Source organism: Pelodiscus sinensis, chromosome 1 (assembly GCF_052426305.1).
Source record: "Pelodiscus sinensis isolate ZL-2025 chromosome 1, ASM5242630v1, whole genome shotgun sequence".
Taxonomy (NCBI): Eukaryota; Metazoa; Chordata; order Testudines; family Trionychidae; genus Pelodiscus; species Pelodiscus sinensis.
This window is the reverse complement of record NC_143052.1, coordinates 355,226,761-355,244,849: the sequence shown is the minus strand read 5'-3', so window position 1 is coordinate 355,244,849 and position 18,089 is coordinate 355,226,761. Positions and strand designations below refer to the sequence as shown.

The window sequence follows — 18,089 nt, the reverse complement described above, 5'->3', positions numbered from 1 at the left end:
CCTTTCTCAGAAGCCCCCTTTACATCATCCTCTTCCTTTCCAGATGCAACCTGAGCTCACGTAGCAATCAATTTGTTCTTCATCCCAGTCCTTTGGCATCCCACAATTGTCCTGACTTTGCCCAAAGCTGTGACTGACCAAGGGTTTTTTGTGCAGCTGCTGGCTCTGAGACCGTGGGCTTTTCATTGACGTCTGTTCTAATTGGGATGGTTCCTCTGGCACAGGCTTTGGGAAAGATTTGGGGTTTTTTCCCACACTGAAATTTTGAGCAACCAGGTGACTGGGGGACTCCCGACAGCACAGAATCTCTAGCCTGATTGTCAGTGCATAAAGGAACAGAGATGGGTAACGAGGGCCCAATTTCATTTTTTCCTGACAGTGCCTATTAGCGCGGTACTCCATAAAACAAGGAATGTACATGAGAAAGGCCAAACATTCATCAATCATTTCTCTGAAAAAGGAAAAAATCACGTTTCAGTGTGTGAGGAGATCAATCTATTTCAAACATGACACTGTTTACCAGTTGTACGTGTACTGTTTGATATGTACATTGTCTTTCCTTCCAGGCATTTGTCCTGACACCATCATCTTAGACCCCTAGACACAGAGCACCAGGAAGTCAGGAGAAGGTACGGCAGATACAGGAGACATTGTTCTACCACAGTGTTGGACCCATTCTACTCTACTCCATGTTTGATTCCAACACAACCCACTTTACCAACCCCTCCATCTTCATTCTGCAGGGCTTTCCTGGCTTAGAGGAAGCCCATGTCTGGATCTCCATCCCCTTCTGCATCATGTACGTCATAGCCCTCTTGGGGAACTTCACCATCCTGTTCGTTGTGAAGACGGAGTCCAGCCTCCATGAACCTATGTACTATTTTCTCTTCTTGCTGGCCATCACCGACCTAATCCTGTCCTCTTCCATCCTGCCCAAAATAATGAGCATCTTCTGGTTCAATTCCAGGGAGATCAGTTTCAATGGCTGCCTCACCCAGCTCTTTTTCTTTCACTGTTTCGTAACAATGGAGTCTGGGATCTTCGTGGCCATGGCGTTGGATCGCTACGTGGCCATCCTCCACCCCCTGCGACATTCCACTATCCTGACAAACCAGGTGGTGAGCAACATCTGCCTGGCCGTGGGGCTACGTGCTACCTTCATCATACTGCCCTGTGTCTTCCTGGCAAAGCAGTGGTCATATTGTAGGTCAAACGTAGTCCCCCTGCCTTTTTGCGTGCATATTGCCGTGGTGACGCTGTCCTGTGGTGATTTCAGCGCCAGTAGTTACTACGGTCTATTTGTGGTAGTCTGGATTTATGGACTGGATGCGATTCTTATTGCTGTGTCCTATTTCCAGATCCTCAGGGCCATCTTCAGACTGCCCACAAAGGATGCCCGGCTCAAGACTTTTGGGACCTGTGGCTCCCACCTCATTTCTATTATACTGTTTTACATCCCAAGTTTCTTCTTCTCTGTCCTGTCTCGATTTGACAAGAAGAAGCCTCACCCTCTCCAATTGCTCTTTAACAATCTCTACACATTGATGCCCCCCATGCTCAACCCCATCATCTACGGGGTGAGAACCAAACAGATCCGGGACAGGCTGCTGAAGCTGTTTATTCATAAAGGCACCTGAGGTTTTCTCCTGGGGCTCTGGATCACGGACCAAGGTCTATGCAGAGCTGGCTGGTGACATGGTGCTGGGCTATCTGCCATGAATCACTTACTGGCCCATCAGAGAGTCTTTATATCCTGTGCTGGTCTTACTGTGCTCTACCAGTGAGATGAGCTGGTGAACCGATTGGGTAAATCTCCATAACTCCTAAGGTTTCCCATATTTCCAGTTTCCTGGTAACTGTACCTCTAAGGCCCAGTGTTCTCCCTGCCTATTCCCTCAAAGCCTCGCCCTCGTCCCAAACTCTCCCTCCTTTTCCATTTCATTCCCCACATCTCCACTTCTGTTCTCACTCTCCAAAGCCACAACAATCGCACCTGCTCCTCTCTGCCACTCCTCTATCTTGCAGTGAATCATGTCCACCTTCATCCCCTGCAGCTGGGCTCCCTGAGGACCAGGGTTGTCACAAGAGCTGCCACAGACTGACAAGAAGCCTGCAGTGGGGATGCATCCCTGGGGCCAGAAGGCCAGCCAGGAGGGCAGAAGGAAGACAGGAAGCTGTATAAAAGCAGCTGAGAGTTGAGAGCAGGGTTCTGAGGCAGGTGGGGTCGGTCGGGCATCATATGGCTTGTTGGTCCTAAATATCCATGACAAAGCCCTGAGGGCAAATACCACTGAGAGGCCAATGTCTTTAGCTTGCAGTTCCCTTTGTTCCTTCTGGCTGGGGGCCTGTCACAGGCAGGGTTCCTGGGGTAGGAGCGGGCTGTGGTCTCTGGGCCCTGTGATAGGCAATGGGGCAGGCGAATGGGCCGGGTTTGAATCTGGGAGGACAGTATCTGAGTGATGTCTGGGCATAATTTCCTGTTTGCTGGGAAGGCTGGAGGCTGCATAGAGTTTGAGGTTGTTTGGAAGCTCACAGGGATGGAGAAAAACGTCCCAGCGGCCATAACACCAGTGGTTCTCAAACCTTTTTTTTTCTCAATGAACACCTGAAAATGGCTGATATTCTGGTAGATATTCACTTGAACAACTATTTAACAGTGCTTTGGCTACAAGTGCTTTAGAAAAATTCACATTTTTTTCTGATGGGCTTCTTTACCTTCACAGGGGAACCATCTTAGTCTGCTAGGATAGATCAAGACTAAAATCCTCTTTTGAAAGATCATCTAGACAACCCCAAGTTTTAGAAAAAGCGAGCTGCACCCAGGCAATTTGGATGTTCTGTTTCAAAAAAGCTCTGTTTGTGGTCAAGAACGCCTTTTTCAAAGTCACTCTTTCGAAAAAAGGCATTCTGCCTTGTAAAAGTTGTTTTACCACTGTCGAAAAAACCACTGCGTTCTCACATTTTGATTTCAATAGAAATCAATGGTAGTCTAGCTGCAGGTGAAGATTTTTTTTTTGTTTCGAAAAAAGGTCACTTTTTTCAAAAAAAACTCTGTGGTCTAGACAGATCTCTACTGTGAAACAGGAGGTATCTGTCACAATATTCTATTTGAACGGGAAGATGCGGGTCACTATTTCCCCCATCATGGTGTGATTGCCCCCAGTTCTGTGCAAAGTGGGGCATGGGAGGTGTCCAATAAAAGCTTCTCTGCTGATTAATTTTATGCTGCTCAGATTCATGTATGAATTTCGTATGTAAAGTTCTGAGTATGGGCTCTGTACTTGTATTTCCGATGTTTTCAATCTGGGAGGCAACAGCAGGCTGTGCCGACGTATTGTGAGGGCTGGTTACCGAGTGCAGAGCAATACTGGATGGACAAATGGCCTTCAGTGTTGCCAATAAACACCTGAGGACTTTTGCTGGGAATCTGCCAACCAGAAAGTCCCCCTTGGCTATTTGCATATACAGGAAACAGGAGGATTAATTGAACAGGGGTTCAGCTCCATTTTGGGAAGTGCTGTCACTCAGGAGAACACCACATTTCCCACCGCATGGGAAAGATTACAAAAGGTGTACATAGACCCAAGACTGTGGTTGGTCTTTTGGGATCGGTAGAACCTATTTGGAGTTTTCATCTGTGTGCGGAGTGGTGCTGTTTGCATCACAGAGAGCACCGGGGCAGAGAGCACAAGGGATCTAAGGGAATTGCTTGTGAGGCAGCTCATGGGCCAGATTGGCAGTTGAAGAGCTCTGTGTCACTGGTTTGGTGCCATGTAGAGATTTAGTGACTTATTCAATCTTGGGCTGTAAGTAGCCCTGGTTCTTAGCAATTCTTCCTGATTTGACCCTCTGAGTGGTGATTCCAGATCACCCGGTATATCAGAGAAGCTCCTACTGAAGAAATGGACATGTGAAAAGGGTAACATCTCATCAGACAGAGGGTTAGAAATACGTCCCCTAGGATGGAGGAACACAGAGTGGAAGCTGTAAAATAGTCATGGGGAGAAAATGCACCTCTTACCCCAAAGAGCACAGAGCACATCTCTCTGGAAAAGAGGGGAAGCGGAGAAAGTCCCAAATGAATTTGGATGTTAGGAGTAGTCATCAGGAAGCCCTGTGGGGATACTGGTTTCCTACCTCGAAGGAGAAACTGAGGCACATAGTCTCATGGTATTGATGAATATCTGTATTGAGTTATCGCCACCTTGAAAGGTTCAACATTGAAGTGCTTCCCAGATACAAACACACATCAAGAAAACCCATTCCTGACATTTGAGATCACTCAGCTGATCCACAAAGTATACATGGACACACTGAAATTCACAAGGATCGATGTGGTTACTACGTTGACGAACTTTGGTGTGATATGGGCAAAACCTAAATATCGCTTTGCACACACTGCCTCCACATCAGACAGTGACTGATACACATCAAGAGTGAGAAACTGTGTGAGTCTAATCCTACCTACAGTATAGAATTTAGGATGCAGTTCTGTTCAGTTGTTAGGTCACCAAATCTGAGCTGTTCACTGTTACTTGTACTCTTTTAAAAATGTAATAAAACTGTTTTCTAGTATTTTATCTAGATGAAACCATAAGGGTATTCTGCTCTGGATCTGTGGCTGGTGTTCTGTACTCTCCACATTGAGGGAGGGACTGGTTAGGTAACAACTTACACTACACACGCTTATGACCAGGGCAAGAGAATTCAGCTCTGGGCTACTAACTAAGAAAACTGGAGCTTCTTTATTGATGGTTTGCGTGGGCTAGTGAAAGCCTCCATGTAAGTGCAGCTGGGTGTGTCCCTGTCTGTGTGTGGTTGTGTATATGCAAGATCTGGAAAGGATTGCAGCTTATCACAAACTCAGACAATGACGGGGGCCCAAATGGCAAGTCAGAGGGTGTAGCAGTACCTCAGTACCAGATTGCACTCAAGGGAAGTACGTCACATTCACCCATGAAAAGGCCTTGCTATACTAGGAGTCCATTTTCCCCTTGTCATACACTCTGTTGAAGACGGAGGGATTGTGGGTATGGTAGGGAAGTCGGGACTCCTGGGTTCTGTCTGATATTCTCCTGTAATCTTGTCTAAGTAGCTACTCCCTGTACCTCAATTTACCTATCTGCTGTGACAGACCCAGACCTGCTGGCTGGTACACACTAATGGGTGGAGGACATGCTGTGTCCTGGGTATAGGGTTGTCCCTCCCCCTTGTAAACTGGGAGGAGCCAAGGGCAGGTTAGTCAAGCAGGCACCTGCAGTCAATTAGAAGTTGCTGGAAGCTACAGACTACTCACAAACCTGCAGCTAAATAAGGCCTGTGGAGCTGTTTAAAAGGTTTTCTCCAGACTATGAAGGGGGAAGGAAAAGAGAGATGGATGGGAAGGAGGAAGTGTGGCGTAGGAGCGCTGTGTGGGTGTGAGCGGGGGCTGAGGAGTAGGTACTAGAGGAAAGGTGATGGGAGGGATCGTTTGGGGAAGTGGCCCAGGGAAAAGCTGCCAGACTGAGAGCAGAGATAACCGTGTTTGTTGACACTGCCTTTGTGAGCCTGAGCCAGATCCTGGAGTAGTGGGTGGGCCCGAGTTCCCCCAAACAGCCCCACACACCCCTGCCATAGCACCTCAGAGTCTACCCCAGAGAGGGGACACCAGGATGACCTAGAGGTTTTTTTACCCCAGGATTGTGAAATGGCTTGGGATAAATATGGCTCAGTAGGGCGTGGCCCTGCCTCTGGTAAAAGGAAAGAGTCTGTGTGGAGACTTAGAGCAAACCTCTGAGGCAAACACTGTCCACCAGAAGAGTGAGGCCATGGGACATGGCCAGAGCTTTCCACGTGGTGTGGTGCAGAAACGTTCAGAGTGATTAGAGGGTTGTTTAGTTTTTAAAACATTTCATAACCTCTTCCGTGTTCCTTAGCCATGTCCGACATGGACTTTTCCCTGATTGTCTTTAATGTCCCTTATACATTTAAGCAGCGCTGCCTTTCTCAAACCCGTAGTTCATCTCCCGTCTAGTCCTGCAGGAGCTTAAGTTCATGCCAGTCACCTGCTTGAGGAAGCAGTCCAATGGCAGGGGCAGGGCTGTGCATTGCATCTGTCTTACACACACCCAGCAGGGGCTGGTGTTGGAGGTAGCACACCTGTCATGGGGCAAGTGGCACAGTTCCCTTGTGCTAGTTCTGAAGCTCTAGGTCATAATATACTAGAAACTTTCATAACACAGATTCTTGCCAGCAAATTAAGGGAATGTGGATTGGATAAATTGTTAGGAAGATGGATAGAAAGCTGGCTGGAAAGTCAGGCCCAGCGGCTAGTGATGAACAGCTCGATGTCAGGATGGCGGTCCATTTCTATCGGAGTGCCCCAAGGTTCGGTTCTGGGAACGGTTTTGTTCAACATCTTTATTAATGACCTGGATGAGGGGATGGATTGCACTCTCAGCAAGTTTGCAGATGATACTAAGCTAGGGGGAGGGGGAGACACACTGGAGGGCAGGGATAGAGTCCACAGTGACTTAGACAACTTGGAGGATTGGGCCACATTAAATCTGATGAGTTTCAACATGAACAAGTGTAGAGTCCTGGAGGCTGGGGACCGAGTGGCTAAGTGGCAATTCTGTAGAAAAGGACCTGGGGCTTACAGTGAATGAGAAGTTGGACATGAGTCAACAGTGTGGTCTGGTAGCCAAGAAGGCTAATGGCATATTAGATTTCATTAAGAGGAGCATTGCCAGTCAATCCGGAGATCTGAGTATTCTTCTATACTCAGCTCTGGTGAGGCCACATCTGGAGTATTGTGTCCAGTTTTCGTCCCCCAACTACAAAAAGGATGTGGACGCACAGGAGAGGGCCCAGCAGAGGGCGACCAAAATGCTGAGGGGGCTGCAGCATATGACCTATGAGGAGAAGCTGAGGGAGCTGGGTGTATTTAGTCTACAGAAGAGAAGAGTGGGGGGGGAGGATTTGATAGCAGCCTTCAACTTCCTGAAGGGAGGTTCCAAGGAGGATGGAGAGAGGCTGTTCTCAGGGGTGACAGATGGCAGAACAAGGAGCAATGGTCTCAAGTTGCAGTGGGAGAGGTCCAGGTTGGATATTAGGAAAAACTATTTCACTAGGAGGGTGGTGAAGCACAGGAATGGGTTACCTAGGGAAGTGGTGGAGTCCAGAAGTGTTTCAGTCTCAGATTGACAATGCCCAGGCTGGGTTGATTTAGTTGGGATTGGTCCTGCCTAGGGCAGGAGGCTGGACTTGATGGCTTTCTAAGGCCTCTTCCAGCTCTATGATTCTATGTTTCTATGAACTAAAGGGTTATATGTCCTGAGGCCCAGATGACATTTACCCAAGAGTTTAGAAATAACTCAAATGTGAATCTGTAGAATTACTAACTGTGATTTTAATCTCTCCTCTAAATCAGCTTCTGAGCCAAATGACTGGAGGGTAACTAAATTGGAGGGTGCTGCAAATGTTTAAAAAGTCTATCAAGATGATCCTGGCAATTATTGGCCAGTATGTCTAACATCAAGAACAGGCTCACTGGTTGAAATTATACTAAAGAAGTGAATTGTCAGACACAAAAAGGAACATAGTTTGTTAGGGAAAGAGTCAACATGGTTTTTGAAAAAGGAAATTCTATCAGACCAATCTACTAACATTCTTGAGGGGGAGGGTATCAACAAATACTTGGACAAGTGGATACAGTGGATATAGTTTCCTTAGATTTCCAGAAAGCCTTTGACAAGGTCCCTCACCAAAGGCGCTTCAGTCTAGTACGAATCAACCTATTCATAACTGAACTCTAGAAAGGGGTTCACTCTGAGGTGGACAATTTTTAAAATGATACCGAATTGCTCGAGACAGTAAAGTCCGAAGTAGACTGTGAAGAGTTTCAGAAGGACCACACAAAACAGGGTAACCGCACTACAAAGTGGCAGATGAAATCCAATACTGATGAACATAAAGCAACAGACATCAGAAAACATAATCCCAAGTGTGTGTATGAAAGGATGGGGCCTAAATTAGCTGTTACCACTCGAGAGAGATGTTGGCAGTGAGTACTTGCTGGGACCGCCTCTGAGCTCCAGCCTGGTGGATGTTGGGGCTGGATTCCCCACTTACCAAGTGGCAGAATTCCTCACCGTCCTTATCAGAGGGGTAGCCATGTTAGTCTGAATCTGCAAAAGCAGCGAGGAATCCTGTGGCACCTTAGGGTGTGTCTAGACTAGAGAGTTTTGTCGACAATAGTGGGCTTTTGTCGACAAAGCTATAACTGCGTCTACACTACCGCTGAGTTCTGTCGACATAGCGTCGACAGAACTCAGCAGTTTTGTTGACGCTGGTAAACCTCATTTTACGAGGCATAACGCCTTCTGTTAACAGAGTTCTGTCGACAGAAGGTGTTATTGCATGTAGGGTTGTGTCTAGACTACAGGGTTTTGTCGACAAAGCAGCTTGCTTTGTCGACAGAACTGAATGTAGTCTAGATGCTCTTTGTCAACAGAAGCTTTGTCGACAGTATCTGTCGACAAAACTTCTGTCGACAAAAGCGTGTAGTCTAGACGTACCCTTATTGACTAACTGAAGTGTTGGAGCATAAGTGTTGGACATGCATCTGACGAAGTGGGTCTTTGCCCACGAAAGCTTATGCTCCAACACTTCAGTTAGTCTGTAAGGTGCCACGGGACTCCTCGCCGCTTTCACCGTCCTTATGTAAGTGGGGGAGGGTCCCGCTATTGTGGGGATCTTTCCCGGCTCCTACACGACCCTGATGAAATGGGCTAGTGAACGGATCTGGGTCCTGCTCCCACTGCATTTGCCCAGAGGACAGGACCCTCCCCCAGATTCCTCACTCCCTCATTGGCCACACGTCCTGTCAGTCTGGCTGACCTGGAACACTGATCTCTTACCATTGGACCTGGGGGCTGTCAGTCTCAGGATCCAGATTTCTCAAAGACCCTTCCCCTTTCTTTTGATACTGCCAGTGAACCAAACAACACGCCTTCCCCCGCCACCCGTCTTTAGTGAGGGACCTGGAGTCCCCTGACAACTAGGCCCCTTGTTGTGGCCCACACTCCTCCATCCTATCACCCCACCTTTGCAAAGCAGTCCCTGATCACCAGACCAGGGCGGCTGTGATTGTCGGCCACCCACTGGGGCTAGGATGCCCAGCCCCCGGCTTCTCCACCCTGAGTATGCATCTGGGACCAGACGTTATTGCTGCCCTGCTCCGAACAAGGGCTTAGGGCCACTAACTGTGGGTTTACTGCTTGGCCTGAGGACAGCCTGAGCCATAAACACTTCACCGTTTACCCTGAGTGAGGGCCGGAACTGGCTGTGAGCTGCTTTGCCCTGGACACAGGCCTGGGCCAGGGATTACGAGTGAAGAAACCACTGAGGAGGAGGAGGGTCCCTTGAAATTGCAGCAGGAGGCAACCCCACCTTAGGGAAGCAGGCAGGTGCAGGGTTTGCCTGAGACACGCCTGTCCTGGGTGTTGGCTGTGAGCCCAGCACAGCTGAGTAGAGGACAGACCCACCCTAGAGCACGGGGGTTTGTGTCTGAGGGGGCAGAGGAGGAAATCGGGGGATGGCGGGGGAGCTGCAATGTCTCCTCACTGCTCACTCGGCAGAGGTTGCCCAGGACGAAATGGCTGATGCAGCCCGTGTGCAGGCAGGCCCCCAGCCCCTGGCTCCGGCTCCGAGAGGAACCTGTGGGACGGCTCTGCCGGAGGGGAGCGATCACACCCCTGAACTCTTGGGGATGGGGAGTGGGCCAGTGGAAGAGCCCCAGACCAGGTCCTGATTTCTGAGCCCTTTTGTCTGAATGTGTCTGTCAGGCAGGACCCAGCGCAGGCTGAGGCAGCGGCTGTCTGTGGGAACGCCAATGGCCCGTCCGACAGAGGAGAGGGATGTTCCCAGGCCAGGCTGCCAGCACAGGCCAGAGGGCTCCGTGGCGACCACATTGCAAGTAGCACCCGGGAATCCTGTCAGAGCTGCACCACGGGCAGGCCCTGCCGGACCACGCGTCCCTCTCTCTCCCGCCAGATGTTCAGTTACTGAGAGAGAGCAGGGTCAGGACTCCTGAGGTCGGTTTGTCATTCTCTGCGTGACCTTAACCAAGACAATCACTCTTTGCCTCAGTTTACAAATATATATATATATCTGAAATGAGGATATGTTAATATTAACTTTCCTTAGCCAGCTGTTTTGAACTCCTTCAGTGAAAGGTGCTGCACCGTGTGATGATAAACACAGACAAGAGCTATTCAGAGCCCATGAAAATTCTTCTCTCTCCCCTCAGACGTCTCTCTGTTTTTTAATGTAACTAATCAGCTAGCATTTTAAAATGTGCACAAACACACAGAGCAGCCACTTCCCTTGTGACTCAGCAGAGACTCGGAATCGTCTAATCTCCCGCTGGGACGTCCCTTCATTAGTGTGTCGTGCTACGCCTGGAGAAAGAGCCCAGAGGCCACTTCTCCCCTCGGTGCTGAGTGACGCCCACAGGGATGGCCCAGAGCTGCCTTATAGAGGTGCAATCCCTGCGTCGGCTCTTAGCACGGGACGCTGCTGTGGACACTGTGGTGACAGAGGCGTGATATTCGGCTGCCTGAGAGAGATTCCTGGGGAAGACACTTGCACCCCAGGACTCACAGGTACCATCCACTGCTGAGGAGCTCCCCTGTTCCATCCCTTGTCTGATGGGAGAGAGAGTAAGTCTCTGGTCCTTTTTTGCATTGTACAGACCTTAAACCTCCCAGGGCCCTTTCCATCCTTCTTCCTGTATCTACATCCTGGCTGATCCCTCCAGCTCTGCGTCGGTGCATTTCTGCGGCCCGGGGGAAAGCTGTTAGCAGATGGACAACACAAAGTAGAATGTACCGTACATGTTAGCAGATGAAAAATACAAAGCAAAACTCTGAGGCTGTGGCCCATGGATTGCTCAGGCTCCACGGAGGGAAAACTCTCCTTGGAGAAAAAATTGAACAAAGCCCTCAGGGTCCAGCTGTGCATACATACCCAGACACTCTCACCTCCTCCCCACACCTCTCAGGGCTCTGGCTGGTAACAGGGTGGCTGTTTCCTGACTTGTATCTCTTGGAAAGACAGGACATGTCAGAGCGCCTCACTGTGGCAGATTTTAAAAAATTATAACATGGGCCACAAACTTTCTCTCCTGTCATATTAGAAGAGTTGGCTACATACTCACACCTGAAACTTTCCAATGCCAATTCACACAGCAGCAGGCATCCTCTGGGCGAAATTTCGATCCAAATGCTTAACAGTTCTCACAAAGTTTAACAACTGAAATGAGGCCATCTAATTGAAAGTAACAGACAGCCTGCACTCAGTGTGAGGCTACTGGCAACAACTACAATGGCCAATCCATTTCAGAATACCACTGAGCTAAACTCCGTGCACCAACAAATACTGCGGCTTGGAGTTCCACAGGCCAAATTTGTTTATTTATTTTTTTAAAATCTGAGCTTTATACATTCACACTTCCAATGTAATTGCATTTTTTGGTCTATTGTGGGATACAGTATATATATAGGTGAGAAGGCGCAATTAAATCAGCCAGTAGGAATCCAGGTATAACACAGAATGTTACATTTCACACGGGCACCTGGCTCTCCACCCTCCTTTTGAAACTTCCACTGAATGAAGGCGCTTCTAGCCTGTGGTGGCCTCTGTTCCAGGCTGTCCCTGTTCTCACCGGGAGGAAGGTTTCCTGGAGATTTAAGCTGACTCCGCCGTGCTGCAGTTTGCTCCCCTTGCCTCTTGCCCTGCCCTCTGCAGCAAGAGACACCAGCTTCCCTCCAGCTTTCTCATGCCACCTGCTCACGGGGTTGAAACATCCTTTCATGGGCACCCAGACTGAAACTGCAGACATGGGGAGCTGGAGAATCCCACCCTTCTCTTTGCAGTTACCCCAGTGGTTAATCGACCTCAGTGCTAAATATTTGCCCGTTATTTCCAGCTGGAATTAGTCCGACTGCTGCTTCCAGCCACTGTCCCTTGCTCTGCCTTTCTGTGATAGATACCAGAGATGGTTATTACTGTGTATGATGCATCAACGAAGCTATTGAGTTTTCCCACATATCCAAGGATCCCACAAGCTCTTGGGGTCAGACGTGGGATGTTTTTTATATTGTTCTTAATATGCTCAATAGCTGCTTTTGTTCTGTAATTTAAAAAATCACATATTCTTGTGTTCTGGATGGTGGTTCTGTGTGTCTGCATTGCTCTGACTGAGGGGTCAGCTACCAGAGCCTGCCGCTTGTTTCTTCTTTTTTTATTTCAAGCTATTTTGGGGCAAAAAATGATTGGGATACCCTGGGGGTGGGTTCGAATGTTCACCCCTAGCTTTCGGGATACACATCACTTGATGGTGGCATCAATTCCCCCAAATGTGTGTCCTGTGATTCTGGGGGAAAGCTTTTGGTAATCGGTGCTTGGAGAGGCAAGGTTTTAAAGCTCTCTTGTGGGCCCTCAGTATCTGCACATAGGGTATGTCTTCACTAGCCCCCTACTTCGAACTAGGGAGGGTAATGAGGGAGACAGAAATTGCAAACGAAGCCCGTGATTTAAATATCCCGGGCTTCATTAGCATGTTCCCGGGCGGTCGCCATTTTGGAAATCGACTAGCCCACAATAAATGCCCATGTCTACATGCAGCAGGGAAACGGGAGTTCAAAAGAAAACCCTAACTCGAAGTAGCTGTTATTCCTCCTGCAATGAGGTTTAACACCTAATTTGAATTAAGGGCTTTACTTCAAACTCTCGTTTCACTGCCGGGTGTAGACGCGGGCAGTTACTTCGGGCTAGTCAATTTCCAAAATGGCAACCGCCTGGGAACATGCTAATGAAGTCGAAGATATTTAAATCCCGGGCTTCATTTGCAAGTTCGGTCATCCTCATTAGCCTCCCTAGATCGAACTAGGGGGCTAGTGTAGACATATCCTTAGAGTACAGCCCTGCCAACTTCCCATTTGTATTCTTTGCTATTTAGCCTCCTCTATTTGTTATCTATTGTTCCTTCAACTGTCTAGGAAGGAGCATGGCGGAAAGGGATCTAGGGGTCATAGTGGACCACAAGTTGAATATGAGTCAACAGTGTGATGCTGTTGCAAAAAAAGCAAATATGATTTTAGGTTGTATCAACAGGTGTGTTGTAAGCAAAACTCGTGAAGTCATTCTGCCACTCTACTCTGCACTAGTTAGGCCTCAGCTGGAGTACTGTGTCCAGTTCTGGGTGCCACATTTCAAGAAAGATGTGGAGAAATTGGAAAGGGTACAGAGAAGAGCGACAAGAATGATTAAAGGTTTAGAGAACATGACCTATGAAACCAGGCTTCATGAACTGGGCTTGTTTAGTTTGGAAAAAAGAAGATTAAGGGGGGACATGATAGCGGTTTTCAAATATCTAAAAGGGTGTCACAAGGAGGAAGGAGAAAATTTGTTCCTCTTGGTTTCTGAGGACAGGACAAGGAGTAATGGGCTTAAAGTGCAGCAGGGGAGGTTTAGATTGGACATTAGGAAAAAATTCCTAACTGTCAGGGTGGTCAAATATTGGAATAAATTGCCAAGGGAGGTGGTGGAATCTCCCTCTCTGGAGATATTTAAGAACAGGTTAGATAGACATCTGTCAGGGATGGTGTAGACGGAGCGTGGTCCTGCCTTGAGGGCGGGGGGCTGGACTCGATGACCTCTTGAGGTCCCTTCCAGTCCTATTATTCTATGATTCTATGATTCTATGATTCACCTGAATTACAATCCTCTGCCTTCCAAAACCCAGTGCCCCCATCTGCAGGATTGGCCGGCATTCCCCATGGCTTGAGGATAACTTTACCTTTGGAGGAATGAATATATTATGTTTGCATGGGCCCAGGCCAATTGGTGTGACTGTCTGTGACTCCTCCTTGTAATCACCCTGCCAGTCTTTCCTCTGTAGTCATTTTCTATTTGCTCTCAGACCTTTGATGAAACTATTAGCTTCAGACCTAGAAATGATCCCAGCGGAACACCAGGAGAAACATCCTTGTGCACTGAAAATGGTCCATTCTCAATGGTTTTCTGAGCTATCAGCCAGCGTTTAGCCCATGCAATGCACACCCCGCTGGTAATTTATTATTTATATATTTTAATTGGAACATGTTCCCTAATCAATGAAATAAGAGAAGTCAAAGTTTGTTGGCCCTGCAACGTTCCCTCGACTAGCCAAATGTGTGCTCTGATTCAAGAATGAAATCAAACTTATTAGACGTTAACCTTTTTCCATACGCCATGATTTGCAATGCCATTAATTAGGTTCCAAATTAATGTAACTGTTTGCATAGCTGCTGTTTCATTATTTCCTTCCCTTGTCAACCCTTTTTTTTATTTCTCTCTTTTTAAAATCCAATAAACAGACAACTGCCTTTCATTTGTCATTACTTATTTAATGTGGATGGAATTTTATTTGCTGTCCAGTTACAGACTTCTGATTTAATGGGATGTGTGATTGCTTGGTCAGTGTGCAACTCCTTGTTGAAAACTCAAATGTTCCACTGTAAAAAATATTTAACATTCTCCTTGGATGCAAATAGATTGGGATGTTTTTCACCTCCTCATGTGACACGAGAACACAGTCCTGCTGAGTTCCAAATTCAGAACAAAACTGTTTCTTGGACAAAGCTTCCTTTCTGCAACATTAACAGGTTTTCTTTCTCCCTTCAGGAACTAGCTAACCTTTCCCAGGAGTTCATTAATTCTTAATATTCCCAATAAACTCATTTCTCTGATCCCTAGCTCTTCTGGTCATGGATATGTCAGTGATAGTTTAGCACCCCTCATTCATTTTCCTATCTTCCAATCTGCATTACTTGCTTATTTCATTTCTCCCTTCATTATAGATTGCGCCTTTCATCCCAATTTCTCCCTTCCATTTTTCACCCAGCTGGGTTTTTACCCTGAGTTTTTAACCAGAATTGACCATGATATTGTAGGGGTTTTAGTTGTTTGTTTTTTTTTTGTTATCTCATGAAGTCTTCTTAATTAAATCCCAGTTATCTTTCCCATGGTGGTGGTGATGGGGAGGGGGGTGGGGTTGTTCCAAAATGTTTTCTTCCCAATTAATTCAGTTGATCATTTCCATCAGAAATGTAAATTTAAAATGTTTAAAGCACAGAGGGCATGTGTAGACTACATCGCTCCATCAACGGAGCTATGTAAGTTAGTTTACTAGACATAGGAAATTTAAATAATTGCTGCTTGATTTACATCAAAATGGCTGCCGCACTCTGCCAATCAGCTGTTTGGTGGCACAGCTCCATGGTCGACAATTCCAGGCCTAATTCCATGAGGCCCAAGAGTCGGTCAATAAGGGCTTCCCTTGTCGACCATGGAGCATCCAGAATACCGTGCTGAGCTGCCAAACAGCTGATCGGCACAGCACGGCGGCCATTTTGATGTAAATGAAGCGGCAATTATTTAAATCGCCACTTCATTTTCCTATGTCTAAACACCTAATCTACATGGCTCCATCGACAGAGCCATGTAGTCTAGACATACTCTTAATGTCTATAGATATCACTGGTTGGGAAGTTTTCCATTTGATCATTTCAACAAACATTTCAAATTGTAATCATCCTTGCCTCTATCTTATCTCCCATGTTTGTCCCTGACATTTCAGTCCGCTCAAAAGGGCAGCTTCCCCTGGGGCTGCTGCCTTTCTCAGAAGCCCCCTTTACATCAGCCCCATCCTTTCCAGATGCAACCTGAGCGCATGTCTCCATCAAGTTCTTCTTCATCTGAGTCCTTTGGCATCCCACAATTGTCCTGCTTTGGCCACCACTGTGACTGAGCAAGGGTTTCTGTGCAGCTGCTGGCTATGACCCCAGGGCTTTTCACTGAGGTCAGTTCTAACTGGGGATGGTTCCGCCGGCACAGGTCTTGGGAAAGGTTTTGGGTTTTTCCCACTCTGAAATTTTGAGCAACCAGGTGACTGGGGGAGTCCCGATAGCACAGAATCTCTAGCCTGAATTTCAGCATGTTAAGGAACAGAGATGGTTAACGAGGGCCCAATTTCATTTTTTCCTAACAGTGCCTATTAAAGTTTCCCAGACCACAGCACACTATTGAGCATGGAGCTCCATAAAACATGAAATGCACATTAGAAAGGCCAACCATTCATCAGTCATTTATCTGAATAAGGGAAAAATCACATTTCAGTGTGTGAGGAGATCAATCTGTTTCAAACACGACACCGTTTCCCATTTACACATGTACTGTTTGATATCTACATTGTCTTTCCTTCCAGGCATTTGTCCTGACACCATCATCCTAAACCGCTAGACACAGAGCACCAGGAAGTCAGGAAAACTTACGGCAGAGAAAAGAGACGTTGTTCTACCCAAGAATTGGACCCATTCTACTCTTCTCCATGTCAGATTCCAACGCAACCCACTTCACCAACCCCTCCATCTTCATCTTGCTGGGGATTCCTGGCTTAGAGGAAGCCCATGTCTGGATCTCCATCCCCTTCTGCATCATGTACATCACAGCCCTCTTGGGGAACTTCACCATCCTGTTCATTGTGAAGACGGAGTCCAGCCTCCATGAGCCCATGTACTATTTCCTCTTCATGCTGGCCATCACTGACCTAATCCTGTCCTCTTCCATCCTCCCCAAACTGCTGAGCGTCTTCTGGTTCAATTCCAGGGAGATCAGTTTCAATGGCTGCCTCACTCAGCTGTTTTTCTTTCACTGTTTTGTAACAACAGAATCTGGGATCTTCGTGGCCATGGCGCTGGATCGCTACGTGGCCATCTGCCACCCCCTGCGACATTCCACCATCCTGACCAACCCCGTGGTGGGCAACATCTGCCTGGCCGTGGGGCTGCGCAGTGGCTTGATCACACTGCCCTTTGTCCTGCTGACGAGGCAGTGGTCATATTGTAGGTCAAACATGGTCCCCCTGCCTTATTGCGTGCACATTGCCGTGGTGACACTGGCCTGTGGTGATTTCAGCGCCAGTAGTTACTATGGCCTATTTGTGCTATTCTGGATATATGGACTGGATGTGATTCTTATTGTTGTATCCTATTTCCAGATCCTCAGGGCCATCTTCAGACTGCCCACAAAGGATGCCCGGCTCAAGACTTTTGGAACCTGCGGCTCCCACCTCATTTCTATTATACTGTTTTACATCCCAAGCTTCTTCTTCTCCCTCCTGTCTCGATTTGACAAGAAGAAGCCGCACCCTCTCCAATTGCTCTTTAACAACCTCTACACCTTGATGCCCCCCATGCTCAACCCCATCATCTACGGGGTGAGGACCAAACAGATCCGGGACAGGCTGCTGAAGCTGTTTATTCAGAAAGAGTCCTGGGTATGTCTACACTAGAAAGTTAGTTCGAACTAACGGACGTTAGTTCGAACTAACTTTCCTATGCGCTACACTAGCGCTCCGCTAGTTCGAATTTGAATCGAACTAGCGGAGCGCTTAGTTCGAATTAGGTAAACCTCATTTTACGAGGACTAACGCCTAGTTCGAACTAGCTAGTTCGAACTAAGGGCTGTGTAGCCCTTTAGTTCGAACTAGTGGGAGGCTAGCCCTCCCCAGGTTTCCCTGGTGGCCACTCTGGCCAACACCAGGGAAACTCTATGCCCCCCTCCCGGCCCCGGACCCCTTAAAGGGGCACGGGCTGGCTACGGTGCCCGTGCCAGGTGCAAGCCTGCCAGCACCCAGCTAGCAGACCCTGCACCTGGCACGGCACAGAGCCACCCACCCGATGCCCCCCAGCCCACCCCCTCTTGCCGGGACCAGGCTGGCGGCTCCCGGGAGCTTGCCCTGGACCGCAAGAGGCGGGCACCTTCCTGGGCTAGTGCGGACATCGTGGACCTTGTCCACGATCTCCGCACTAGGCACAGGAAAGTGGCCGGCTAGGGCAGGAGAGCTGCCAGCCTGGCCACCCAGGACCAGGTGTGCATGAAAATCAAGGGGGTCCACTGAGACCCCCGACACTGAGCCCTGAGCTTACAATGGCCGTCCTGGGTCAGACCAAAGGTCCATCTAGCCCAGTAGCCTGTCTGCCCACAGCGGCCAACCCTAGGGA

General features: G+C 48.1%; 1 protein-coding gene across 1 annotated transcript; it reads left to right on the top strand.

Moving 5' to 3' along the window:
• Positions 1–16,414: 16,414 nt before the first annotated feature.
• LOC149526091 (olfactory receptor 52E4-like) lies at positions 16,415–17,377 on the top strand. The gene has a single exon (XM_089771779.1). The coding sequence runs from the start codon at positions 16,415–16,417 to the stop codon at positions 17,375–17,377; it is 963 nt and encodes a 320-aa protein (XP_089627905.1).
• Positions 17,378–18,089: the final 712 nt, after the last annotated feature.

Bases quoted from the DNA above. Each gene is read 5' to 3' on its own strand.
- LOC149526091 (XM_089771779.1), top strand. From the start codon at position 16,415: ATGTCAGATTCCAACGCAACCCACTTCACCAACCCCTCCATCTTCATC.